The sequence below is a fragment of the Sphaerodactylus townsendi genome, linkage group LG09 (genome assembly GCF_021028975.2).
Source record: "Sphaerodactylus townsendi isolate TG3544 linkage group LG09, MPM_Stown_v2.3, whole genome shotgun sequence".
Lineage (NCBI taxonomy): Eukaryota > Metazoa > Chordata > Lepidosauria > Squamata > Sphaerodactylidae > Sphaerodactylus > Sphaerodactylus townsendi.
The window spans coordinates 13,387,666-13,400,728 of NC_059433.1; the positions used below are offsets into that span (position 1 = coordinate 13,387,666).

The 13,063-nt window shown below is 44.5% G+C and overlaps 1 protein-coding gene across 1 annotated transcript; it reads left to right on the top strand.

The window, feature by feature from the left end:
- The first annotated feature begins 11,090 nt into the window (after positions 1-11,090).
- Positions 11,091-12,705, top strand: MC4R (melanocortin 4 receptor). The gene has a single exon (XM_048508040.1). The coding sequence runs from the start codon at positions 11,484-11,486 to the stop codon at positions 12,480-12,482; it is 999 nt and encodes a 332-aa protein (XP_048363997.1). The 5' UTR covers positions 11,091-11,483; the 3' UTR covers positions 12,483-12,705.
- Positions 12,706-13,063: the final 358 nt, after the last annotated feature.

Consider the following 13,063-nt stretch of genomic DNA (forward strand, 5'->3'; position numbering starts at 1 on the left):
CGTATAAGTCCCCTGCTTCCCCAAATCCCATTCTATCATCCCACCTATCTTTTCCTCCCTATTTTTTACTTAGGAAATGTGTGTATGTGCCTTAACGTCTCACTGTGTGATTGTTTGCAACCAAAACTTATATAAACATATTTAAACTACAATTTGGTTTCTTTTGTGAATTCTCTGCGGATACGTTTCAAGCCGTTTCTGGTACACATAGTCCCAGCCTGCCTCTCACATTGCCAAGCCGAGTAATTCCCCATTGCTCTATAAAAATAAGTTCGTACACTGTTAAGCTGGGTAACAAACCTGATGTCATGACCTCCTCTGAAAAGCCCAGTGATTCAGATTTGGAGTCTTCAGGTGAAGTTCCTGAGGAGTCAAGGGGAATAACTGAGGGGGGTTAGAGAAGGCCCAGTGCCACAAAGGCCCCACTGACCATGGGCTATTAGTGCCAGGGGCCACTGCCAGAGCCCATGTCATCAGCCTCTGAGACAGTGACTGGACCTCCACTGGGTGGGACACAGCCTGGGCCCATAGCACACCAGGACCAGCTCCAACTCTGTAGGCACAGAAGCAACAGAAGGCCAGGCTGAGATAGCACAATGGAGGCAAAGTGCCAGACTTCCTGTGCGTGACCCCTCTGTGGATCTACAAAGGGGCTCTGACAGAACTACTGCCTTGCAAGATCCTGGCCAGAACACAGCTCAGTCTCTGGATTTCTAAAACCTGCCTGTAGTATAGCCGGGCCCAGTTAACTCCCATCTCTCTGAAACTGAGGCCTGAGAGGACCACCTTGCTGGATCAACGGGTCTGCTACTGCTAGGTGTCCTCATCTTCCGTGATCCTCCCAATAAACAGGCTCAGATAGAACTGAAATCACTTTATTGATTAGAGTTCATCGGGTTACATGTCAGGAATTCATTGCCAAGACTAAAGCTTTCCCACCAAGCTATCCCAATAAGGGTTGCTGTGCTCTCCCTCTCTGCACCCTGTTACTAGGGAGCAGTTTCCCCTCTACTGTCCATCGACCTTTCCTAAACGGCTCCTCTCCCAGGGCCTTGCTTCTAGATAATAGTCCAGACCAGAGGTGGGATCCAGCAGGTTCTCACCAGTTCCCGAGAGTGGGTTACTAATTATCTGTGTGTGCCGAGAGGGGGATACTAATTGGGTCTGCTTTTCTGTTAGAAATTCCATTAGGTCCAAAAATCATAAAGTCCTGTTGTTTCCTATGTGGCTGGTTAGCGAAGGTAGAAAACGGGATAATTCTCTCTATTGGGCTGTTTTAAAAACATGTTTTAGAAATATGGTAAAGTTCCTTGTTTAAGGAAAGCATCCTTCTTTTGATTTCTAGAAACAAAATTAAGTATTTATTTTTATTTATTTATTTATTTATTAGATTTTTATACCGCCCTATCCCCGAAAGTATTAAGTATTTGACAGGCAGTCAATTGGAGGAGAAGTAGTTGTTTCTGTTGGCAGTAGACGATAGGACTTGCTATAATGAGTTTAAATTATGGGCAGAAAGATACCAGGAAATTAGGAACTTTTTTGTTACAGTAAGAGTTTTTTACAGTAACAGAGGAATTATTAATGCCCCGCCCCTGGAATGCCCGGCCATGCCCCTGTCGTGCCCCACCCAGCCCCAATGGTGCTACGCCACTGTTTGAATCCCACCACTATGGGAACCTGTTACTAACATTTTTGGATCCCACCACTGGTCCAGACACACCCAGCCTGGGAAAGGTGTTGCAATAAACCTGTGCGGTCCTACATAGCAAAGCTCTAACATAAACTACAAGCAGATACAAACCTCCCATCCTCCCCCGGAGACACAGCAAGGGGAGAGGAGCAGCTTGGAAATGTAAGTCTTGCATCTCCAGTTCCCCAAAGCATAGCCAGCATCCTTTGTATCAGTAACTTGAGTGCAGAGAACAGTGCACACAACTCAACCATGCAAGCTTACTGCAACCTAACCTATCTCCCAGGACTGTTGTGGTGATAGCGAGAATACTGTCACAAGTTGCTTTGGGTCCTCTCATCTCCAGGGAGAAACGTGGAGTATAAAGGAAATAAAAAAATACATGCCCTGACATTGTCATCTTGAACTTTCCCATCATGCTTAGTTGTTTGCCACTTATCGGGCAGCCTGGAAAATCCACAATAGCCAGTAGGCTAGTTTCATTTCTTTCACTGGAAGGCTGTCCAGGAGGTTAATTATTCTGCTATCAAAGTCATAGACTCAGCAATCTTTTGCATTCATACAACATGATGATCGAGAATACCTCTAAATTCACCCTTTTACTTAGTCAGTGAAGAAAACTTCTGGAAGACTCATGAACGACTTTGGCTTGAACACTCTAAACTATCTTAAATTAACATCATTAATCTAACAATAGGCACCTGTCTTTTCCCCCTTTCTTAGGTAATTGCCATTCTCATCTTTCTTTGACAGCACCCATTCAGCTAGATTGCCAGGGTGCAATATGTGTGTCTGCTGTGTTTCTTTAAAACCACTGTCCAAGCAACATTAAAAAAAAATCTGCTGAAGGCTCTTCCAACTTATTACTTCCCTGATGGCAAGTCATCTACTCCCACCTCCTCTCTGGACTCATCCTTGTTATAGCAGAAAAGAGAAGAGGCACACAAGGGAATGAGCATAAGCCACAGGAAGGTTGGACGTGTCTTTCTATTTGTCAGTGATTTTCATAGACAAAAGCATGATGCTCTCAGTTGCAACTCTGCAACTTGTAGCCCAGCATTTGCCAAATAAATATTGCAACCATAGAACCCAGAGGAGGTTGGGACCGAATTAGATGTGACACATTTTAAAAACTCACTTTCCGACAGCCACACAGCAGCTGCGAGAAATGTCATTTTAAGAATAGATGGGAACCCAATTCAGCTTGGAAACATGGTGTAGGGGGTAGAAGGGGTTCCTGCCTTCACCCTGGGTTATTTTCCTCAGCTGAAACAACCCCGGGAGGAGTAATCTGCCTGACTTCAAAGTTGCATGTGCAAGTACAGCTGCAAAAAAGAGGGAAATAACTCCTTCCTAGAGCTCTTTTACCTTGGGAAAACTAAATGGGGAAAAGGTAGGAGCCCCTCCCCTTCATGCCACAGTTCTGAGCATCATACCAAGTTTGCAGTTTAGTTGTGCCAAAGATCACTCCTGGCTACATTTTCCTTTGCCTTTCAAAGGGACATAGTCATTAAAAAACCCTATTTTGTTTACTGAAAAAAAAGTATTTGGCCCCTTCCAGATGGGCCAATAAACACGAGTGTAGGATGTTAAAGGGTGTAGGAGCAGCAGTGGCATAGTGGTTAACAGCAGGTTTGTTTCCCCCAGTTTGATTCCCCGCTCTGCCACCTGAGCTGTAGAGGCTTATCTGGGGAATTTAGACTAGCCTGTACATTCCAACACATGCCAGCTGGGTGACCTTGAGCTAGTCACAGTTCTTCTGAGCTCTCTCAGCCCCACCTACCTCACAGAGTGTTTGTTGTGAGGGGGGAAGGGTAAGGAGTTTGTAAACCCCTTGAGTCTCCTGCAAGAGAGAAAGGGGGATATAAATTCAACTCCTCCTCCTCCTCTTTTTCCTGCTCCTCCTGGTCCTCCTCCTCCTGGTCCTGCTGCTGCTGCTGCTGCTGCTGCTCCTGCTCCTCCTCCTGCTCCTCCTCCTCCTCCTGCTCCTCCTCCTGCTCCTTCTTCTTCTTCTTCTTCTTCTTCTTCTTCTTCTTCTTCTTCTTCTTCTTCTTCTTCTTCTTCTTCTTCTTCTTCTTCTTCTTCTTCTTCTTCTTCTTCTTCTTTATAACCTATTTATTCGGGGGGGGGGGGCTTTGCACAGATCCCAAATGAGTCTGCCCTGTGTTTTTCTTGAAAATCACTAAAGAAGCGATCCTTTTCAAAAAATCCTGGGTACGGCCAGGCAGGAAATGCTTTATTTGCTTCCATTTTCCATTTTCTTTTTAAAAAAAACATGTTGTGGCTTGCATCTACATAGCTGTGCAAGTGCAGATGATCATATCTTAGGACATCGGTATGGCTGTGGGGGTTCATTTGTAGGGGGGGATACGCATGGGTGGGAAGTGATTAAAAAAATAGATGTGTCTCTGTGCAAAGGCACGACAGCAACCTGGATTATTTCCGTGGGCTCCAATTACTGCCTGCACAGATGCAAAAACAGGAAAAAAGGGTTCCTTTATCCCGACTGCAACCCATTGTACAATTGCTGTGCAGAAAGCGCTTTAGTCATGATATTTGGGGTGGGGGAGATGCATTTGCTGTGGGCTGAGCAGCAAAATGCATATTCTGGTAATTCTCACATTTGAAGAATAGGATACATATATTTTTCATCTTTGGGTGAAGACCTAGCATTTTAAAAAGCAGCTGTGGGAGTAAAAATCTCGTTTGTGTTTTCGATGTATGTCAGCATGCTGCGCATCACATTTTTTGGCAAACGTGCCATCTACACCCAGCCATGAAAACTCTTAATGAGTTGTTAATTAAGCTTTCACTTCCACAAATGAATGCTTGTGTGTCTGAAACTGGAGTCTGCTGGAAGCAGAATAAAATTCTCTCTCTTGCAAATGCTTTGTGTTTCCGCAACGATCCATTCCGTCTCCGGGACCTTTACAGCTGTGAAGCCACAAGCTTGATTTCAAATCTGAAAGCTTAATTAATAACGCATTAAGAGCATTCTGTTGCCGATTGTTTAAGGCAGCTGCAAAACTTTGAAGTACAGTCAGGGGGTGATACAACCCCCCCCCCCAATAAAATGTGTTTGTCAGAATGAGTCGGAAGACTGAGCATCTCAGGCCATTTCTGCATGGCAGAAATGGCTGTCTACTGGCATAATTAATGCCGGTGGACGCACAAGACTGTTCGCATGGTCTGGGGGTCAAAGGGCAGCATGGACGTATCTCTCCAGCTGTCCAGCTGTTCACCTACCTCTCCAGCTACGCAGGAAGGAGAGGTAGGTGAACAGGAACACCACCCTCATGGTGGTGCACTTCACACTGCACTGGAGGGAAGACGCCGCTTTAAAAAAACTCGCTCAGGGAGCGAGTTTCAAAAGAGGTGTTTTCACGCCGGTTTGGGGGGGGCGCAAGCACGGCACTGCTGCATAGTGGCAGCTGTGTGAACAGTGCCCCAGGGCTGGGTGTTTTTACCATCCCTAGGGCGCTGTTTTGCAGTCGTGCAGAAATGGCCTCAGATCCATCAGGAGAGTTCACATGTGCACGTTTAACACAAGACATTAAAGATAAATCAAGTGATTTTCAGGGGTCTGACAGCCACTGAAGAACCCATTGAAATGTGATGCTGACAGTCAAGAACTTATCCATCCCAAGTTATATGTGCTGAGCCTCTTATTTGAACAGTGAAAAGTGAATAACCGATGCTCCTCTAGTCAGCCATTATTGCTCAGTTGCAGGTCGCACTCATAATGACAAGAGATTTGTGGTCCTTTGAGTACTTCAACACGGAAAGCTTAATTATAAATTTTGTTAAGGCAGGAAGTAAAATTTATTCACTTATTTGACCCCATGGCCCCACAGGGACTAAACATTCAGTCTGATTATGCATGTTTCCTTTAAGTGATGTGAGATTCCCACAGTGTAATCGGTACCACCTGTAAACATTCTCTGTTCCTCGAATTGGATAAGCAGAGTGCCCTTTGTTGGATTTTATTCATTACTTGGCATGCAGCTTGCATTTCGGGAGGCTGTAAGAAAGGAGGAATTGTCGTAAGTGTGCTTAAGCGTGTATGCCCAGTAAGTAGGTGAACTAATATACCCCAGAGGTACGCTAGGAGAATATTATGTAATAGAGATTACTAGATTAAATGGAGATGGTTAGATGAATTATATTTTGCTTTGCCTCTTAGAATGGCTCATGGAGGAACAGGGAAGATAACCAGACCTCTATCTGTGTATATATCTCAACAAGATCTCTATTCTGACAAATGTGATAGAGTGTGAACTTTATTTGCAGTTTATATCCTCTGTTGTATGGGGACTTTTGGAGTAGTGTGCCTTTAAGACAATTGATAAGAGCCAACAGTTCTGTTTATGTTATTTGCATCCACAGTAAGTCAAATTGTAAATCAGCAGAGCAACAGGCCCAGCATAAATGCCTTTTCTGTTTTGTAAGCCCGCTGAATAATTTATGGAGCAGTGGCAACCTTAGAGACTGTTACTTTAAGGTAGCTGCCAGCAGCACTGCTCTTTCCATCTCATGAGTCAGTTGAGGATTTCTGGTGTTTGGACAAACAACTGTATGCTTTTGTAATTCTAATCAAAACAATAAGCTTTGGCTTTTAAGCAATCATAGTGCACATCTTTGGACGCCATACCGAGACTCAGCATTTTATTTCCATATTTTGTGGTCTGTTGTGCGCTGCCTGTTTTTGTGTGTTTTTTTCCTGGCAAAACATTAGGAGCAAAAACACCAGGCCACAACAACACAGCTTAGAAAACCTGCAACAGTATGTTACATCTTGTTTCCTAAGGCTGATGATGGACATATGGCAGTTACTGGTCAAAATAAAAAACAGATAAACATATCGATCAAAAGGAAATAACTCTAAACAAAACACATAAAAGTGTAAGCTTCACAGCAATGAGCTTCACAGCAATAGAGGTAGTATTTCTTCTTGGCTGTTTCCTATAAATGAAAATAGTTTCATTTTTTCCCCAGCACTTGGTTCTTTGTCTGTAAGGGCACTTTCGCACTTGTAGGATAATGCACTTTCAATCCACTTTCGCAATTGTTTCCAAGTGCATTTTGCTATTTTGCACAGTAAAATCCAGCTGCAAAGTGCATTGAAAGTGCATTACTCTGCATGTGTGAAAGGGCCTTAAGTTATGATAGTACGTGCCTGCCGGGACGTAGGTATAGATTTTTTATGGGGGATTCGGGGGTGGGACTACGCCCCTCCTGCCCCTGGGGGTATGGCCATGCCTCCCCAAGCCCCACCCCTGGCCTCAGTGCTTATGAAAGCAGCTCTTCGAGGCTAGGTATGGCAGACTCCCCTGCCCCACCCCGCCCTGCCCTGCCCCCCACCAACTGGGCTCCCAGCCAGAAGCTGGCAGCCCCTTCTGCCCTCCCCTCTGGGAATAGGCGTAGCTAGGGAAAATGGAGTCCCGTGCAAAATCTGAGTTTTGCGGGGGGGGGACCCATGGGCTGCCGCTGTGATGCTGGAATCCACCCCCAAACAGCATCACTTTCAATGGTGTTTAAACTAGAGAGCCCAAATTCTCCTTTTAAATCTACCTTAAAGGGAGAATCTGGGGTCCCCAGTTAAAACAACATTGAAAGTGATGCTGTTTGGGGGTGGATTATGGCCCCTTCCGCACATGCAGAATAATGCACTTTCAATCCACTGTCAATGCACTTTGCAACTGTGCAGAACAGCAAAATCCACTTGCAAACAGTTGTGAAAGTGGATTGAAAGTGTATTATTCTGCATGTGTGGAAAGAGCCTATCCATAAGAACATAAGAACAAGCCAGCTGGATCAGACCAGAGTCCATCTAGTCCAGCTCTCTGCTACTCGCAGTGGCCCACCAGGTGCCCCACCCTGAAACAGCATCATTTTCAATGTTTAAACTGGGGACCTCAGATTCTCCCTTTAAATCCATGCCGAAGGGGGTGGATTTAACAGGAGAATCTGGGGAAATTTGGGGTATGCCTGCAGTCAGGGGTGCAATTGTTAAGCTTCCAGAACTAAATTTTCAGAGTATCTTTAGGAGATTCACCTAATGATCCCACCCAGGTTTGGTGAAGTTTGGTTCAGGGGGTTCAAAGTTATATACCCTCAAAGGTGTAGCCCCCACCTTCTATTAGCTCCCATTGGAAACAATGGGGGATGGGGGCACCCCCTTTGGGAGTCCATAGCTTTGGACCCCATGGACCAAACTTCACAAAACCTGGGTGGTATCATTAAGAGACTCTCCTGATGACACCTTCTAGGTTTGGTGCAGAGGGTCCAAACTTATGGACTCCCAAATGTGTAGCTCCCATCTTCTATTAACTCCCATTGGAAACAATGGACGATGGGGCACCCCTTTTGAGTGTCTATAGTTTTGGACCCCCTGGATCAAACTTCACAAAACCTGGTTGGTATCAGTAAGATACTCTCCTGATGACACCTTTTAGGTTTGGTGAAGTTTGGTTCAAGGGGTCCAAAGTTATGGACTCCCAACTTTGTAGCCCCCATCTTTTATTAACTCCCCTTGGAAACAATGGGGGATGGGACACCCCCTTTGGGAGTCCATAACTTTGGACCCCCTGAACCAAATCTCACCAAACTTGGGTGGTATCAGCAGGAGAGTCTCTCAAAGCGCGTAAAAACTGTGCCCCCTGCAGGCCAAAAACCAAAAAAACACTAAAAAATACCAAAAAAACCACAAATGGGGGGGAGGGGTTGGAGCCTCAGACATGCAATGGGGAGTTTTGAACCCGAGAAACCTGCCCCCCTTATCCATGTCCTTGCGTGCCTGTGTGTTATGTGCTATCAAGTCTCTTCTGATTTCTGGTGCTCCTATGAATTAATAACCTTCAAAACAGCCTATCATTAACAGCCTTGCTGAGATCTTAAAGACTGAGGGTCATGGCTTCCTTTTTAGAGTCAGTCCAATTAATGTTGGGCCTTCCTCTTTTCCTGCTGTCTTCAACACTTCCTAGAATTAATGTCTTTTCCGGTGGCCCTTGTCTTCTCACAATGTGACCAAGTGCATGCTTACAGGAAGTCACAAAAAGTTCATGTTTGTGAATCTTTTGGCTTGATAATTTGTAAAATACTACAGGCAGGCATGAATCAAAGATGTGTGTGTCTATGAATATATATTTATAAATATGTATGTACACATTCATGCTTCCCCCACACACGCACACATGCATATATGCACACACACAGAACAGAAAAACTAGTCCTCTTAAAAAACAGAAATGTCATTCAGTGCCCAATCCTCCAGCCACATTTAGTAATAATAAAAAATCTACCAGAAAATCATTTAGTAATTTAAAAAATCTACCAGAAATAAATAAGGATGAAATCTGTGTAGATTGTACTTGAATACTTAAATAAATATGAAAAAACTTCAATAGAACTGAACAATTGAATTGAACTTTAAAAAGCAATTTCTGTGTGACTGAAATAAACTTCATGTGACTATTCACATTTTAAGTATGCCGTTTGTTCCCATTGGTTCCCAAGTTGCTGGTTCTTTGTCATTTTAGTTGTGCAAGTAGTCCATCCAGATCAGAGATCCCGTACCATATTTACTCAAAAAGAAGACCCTGCATGGAAAACAACCCCCTCCCCAAATATTGTACTCCAAAAGATTTTCAGTATTGGTCGTAACTGTAACTTATATGCCAAAGTAAGATGACCCCCTCAATTTTTTTTTCTTTTTTGGTGACGTATCTGGAAAAACAAGTCTTGCATTTGAATAAATATGGTATCTTACTAAATGACATCACAGTGCTGCATAGCAAATCATCTTTGTCCAGAGGATACTGTGGGAGGGGCTAAGGATAATTGAGACAGAATGGAGTTCCCATCAGTGATTGCATTCAATTATGAATAACAAAGTAGATGGCTTTGCATGGCAATCAGTTTTAGTTGCATAGATCTATTCATGAGGCTAAATGAAAATTGTTGAGCAAGGGAGAGCAACAGGCACATCTGACATGACTCTCATTAATCTACATCTACTGAAAGCCTGAGGATGTTCCATTTCTTTTAAGGCTTTATCAAAGTTTCTTTTTTCATGAAAAAAGACTTCCTTTTCCCAGAGTCACGTCAGATACGCCTGTTGCTCTCACTTGCTCAACAATTTTCATTTAGCCTCATGAATAGATCTATGCAACTAAAATCTATATTCTTCCCTTCAGCCTATTCTTTTCCATTTCAGTTTGCTTTGTGCAGTTATTATATATCAGTGGCATCTGTTGTGTGCTTGCTAAAACTGGTGAATCAATGTTTGTACCAAATATGCTACTTTTAATTTTGTTTTTAACATTATAAGCCACTGGTGCTACTTTTTAAGTCAAAAGGTGGGTTTTAAAAAGCTGTACAATAAAAAAAATTGAATTAAAAGGGAGTATATTAAGTTACAGGGAAAAAATGGACAATCCCCCTCCCCCCATGCCTATTTTGATTTGCAGAGAAGCAAATATAGCTAGCAAACGCCCGCTGAACATTAATCTCTAGTTTTGGGGGAAAGAACTGAGGTTAAGATGTTCCCAATAAACAGATTTGCTTAATAGGTTTTATGTTGTCATTTTAAAATTCAAATGACAATATGAAATCTGTTGTGAAGGGGGAAGGGCAAGGAGATTGCAAGCCCCTTTGAGTCTCCTGCAGGAGAGAAAGGGGGGGGGGATATAAATCCAAACTCTTCTTCTTCTCTTCTAAAGTTGATCAGTCGATTGAAGTATTAAACTTTATAGTTGAATAACTTCATGGTTCGGGACATTCAGCCCTAATTTGAGTCTCTGTTATCTTTCATTTTGGGGATTTCCCCCACTTGAGTTTGCTACGAGGCAAACAACTGAGCAATGGAATTGCCTGTTTGAGAACACAGCGGTGAGCAAGAGGAGGCAGGTGCAATTTGAGGAACGGCTACTTCAGCACGGCACCGCTCACGGTGTGGTCTTGGCATTCATCACTGAAACAAAGAACAAAGAAAAGAGGGGAAGGGACAGATCGTAATATCTATATACTTAAAGGGTTTCTTTTCTATGATGTAACCAGCAGCTTTGAGGGAGAGCAAGTGATCTTGACAACGTCACAAAATCTCTGGAGAAGAGAAACCTGACGAAGGAAATACAGCCTGCTGCTATGCCGCCTGTATCGTGTTTAGCTCTTGGACACTCTGCAGCGTCTGAAGCTTCCCCGCCACCCCAGCAAGCTGTGTAGAATTCCGAAATGCATTCAACATTTCTGCCACTCACACAGGCCTTTTCCTCCCTATTGGCTGATCATCAGACTGGAGGCGGGGCATGCCTCTGACTACCTTTCCTCCCCAACACAGCATAAGTATCAATAGCGAGCAGGCACTGCCTGAGAGAGTAAGTATACATTTATAGTCTAAAATGATGCTGCAAGCAGGGGCTGGGGCATTTTCGCCTTGTGGATTTACTCTCGCAGAGAATAGCAAAGAAAGTTGTTCTTGCATCATTTGAAACTCTGGGCGGCGTTGAAAGAGGAACAGCATGCAGCTACATCATCAAATAGGCTCAGGTGACTATCGAACTGGATAAGCTATCAGTGATGTCTGAACACAGCGTCTCACACAGTGGAGACTGTTTTTCTGATGTTCTGTCCCATGCTACTGTTCGGAACTGCACATTGCTGGTTCACTGTAAAGCTGCCGACCCGGTGAAATCCTCAAAGAGCCTTCAAAGGGTGAAAAGTTAGGCGTCGGCGGATTAAACAAGCAGCAAGCCGGGAGAGCGCCACCTGCTTTGGACCAGCGCTTTGGACCATGAACATCACATATCCCCATGGAGTTCATCAGCCTCTGACCTTCCGGAATCATAGCTATGGACTACCCGGCAGAGGCACGAACAGATCAGTCGGGAAGGGTGATGCCCTGGAAGGGTGCTACGAGCAACTTTTCATCTCTCCCGAAGTGTTCATCACTCTGGGCTTGGTCAGCTTGCTAGAGAACGTCCTCGTGATCGCTGCCGTTGCCAAGAACAAGAACTTGCATTCCCCCATGTACTTTTTCATTTGCAGCTTGGCCGCCGCCGACATGCTGGTGAGCGTCTCCAACGGCTCGGAGACCATTCTCATCGTGCTGCTGGACAACGCGGACGCCGACGCGCGAGGTTTCACCACGAGCATCAACAACATCATCGACTCGGTGATTTGCAGCTCCTTGCTGGCCTCCATCTGTAGCCTGCTCTCCATCGCCGTGGATAGATACTTCACGATCTTCTATGCTCTCCAGTACCATAACATCATGACGGTGAGGCGGGTGGGGGTCATCATCACCTGCATCTGGGCTGCGTGCACCGTCTTGGGGGTTCTGTTCATCATTTATTCCGACAGCAGCGTGGTCATCGTCTGCCTCATCAGCATGTTCTTCACCATGCTGGTCCTCATGGCCTCCCTCTACGTCCACATGTTCATGATGGCCCGGTTGCATATTAAAAAGATCGCCATTCTCCCCAGGACGGGCCCGATTCGCCGCGGGGCCAACATGAAGGGGGCGATCACGCTGACCATCTTGATAGGCGTCTTTGTGGTATGTTGGGCGCCGCTCTTTCTCCACCTGCTCTTCTACATCTCGTGCCCTCGGAATCCGTACTGCATCTGTTTCATGTCCCATTTCAACCTGTACCTCATCCTGATCATGTGCAATTCCATCATCGACCCTCTGATCTATGCGTTCCGGAGCCAAGAGCTGAGGAAAACCTTCAGGGAGATTATGTGCTGCTGTAGCTTGAGAGGAATGTGGGATTTCTCCAGTAAATACTGAGTGGACATTGATAAACGACTGCACGTAAGCACTTTCCGTTCAGACTGATGCCTCCTCCAGTGCTGCTCCGAGGAGACTCTGGACGACATGAACAACAATGAATGTTTTTCAATTGTTGTTAATTGTATTCCCTTTCCTTGCTTTATGGCTGTCAGACTGCATGTGTGTTTCTTCTAAATGTTAAAGCGGCCTGGAATGTCTCAACAGGAAGCCATTAAAAGGAAATGTCATGATATTTTTCATACTCATGAGATATTAATAGAATTCTGCTGAAGATTAGGGTGTGCACGACTGGCTTAGCATAAAATGCATGCAACGTCGTTCTAAAGAGGGTTTCCTTCACCCATGGGTGTTCCAAAACACAAGCGTGTTGATGCTTTGCGTAGACGCATTCCATTTAAAAGTGATCAGAAGTATTGTGTAGACATGCTTCAGTTAAAATTAATTCGAGGTAATGAAGAGAGTGTTCAAAGCATTCTGTTTGTGGAATGTGAAGCTCAGATGTGCGTCGCATATTTAGACAACAGCCCCAGTTCGGTTTATATTACCATTGAAGAATTCCTATAGAAAGTAAGGGAATG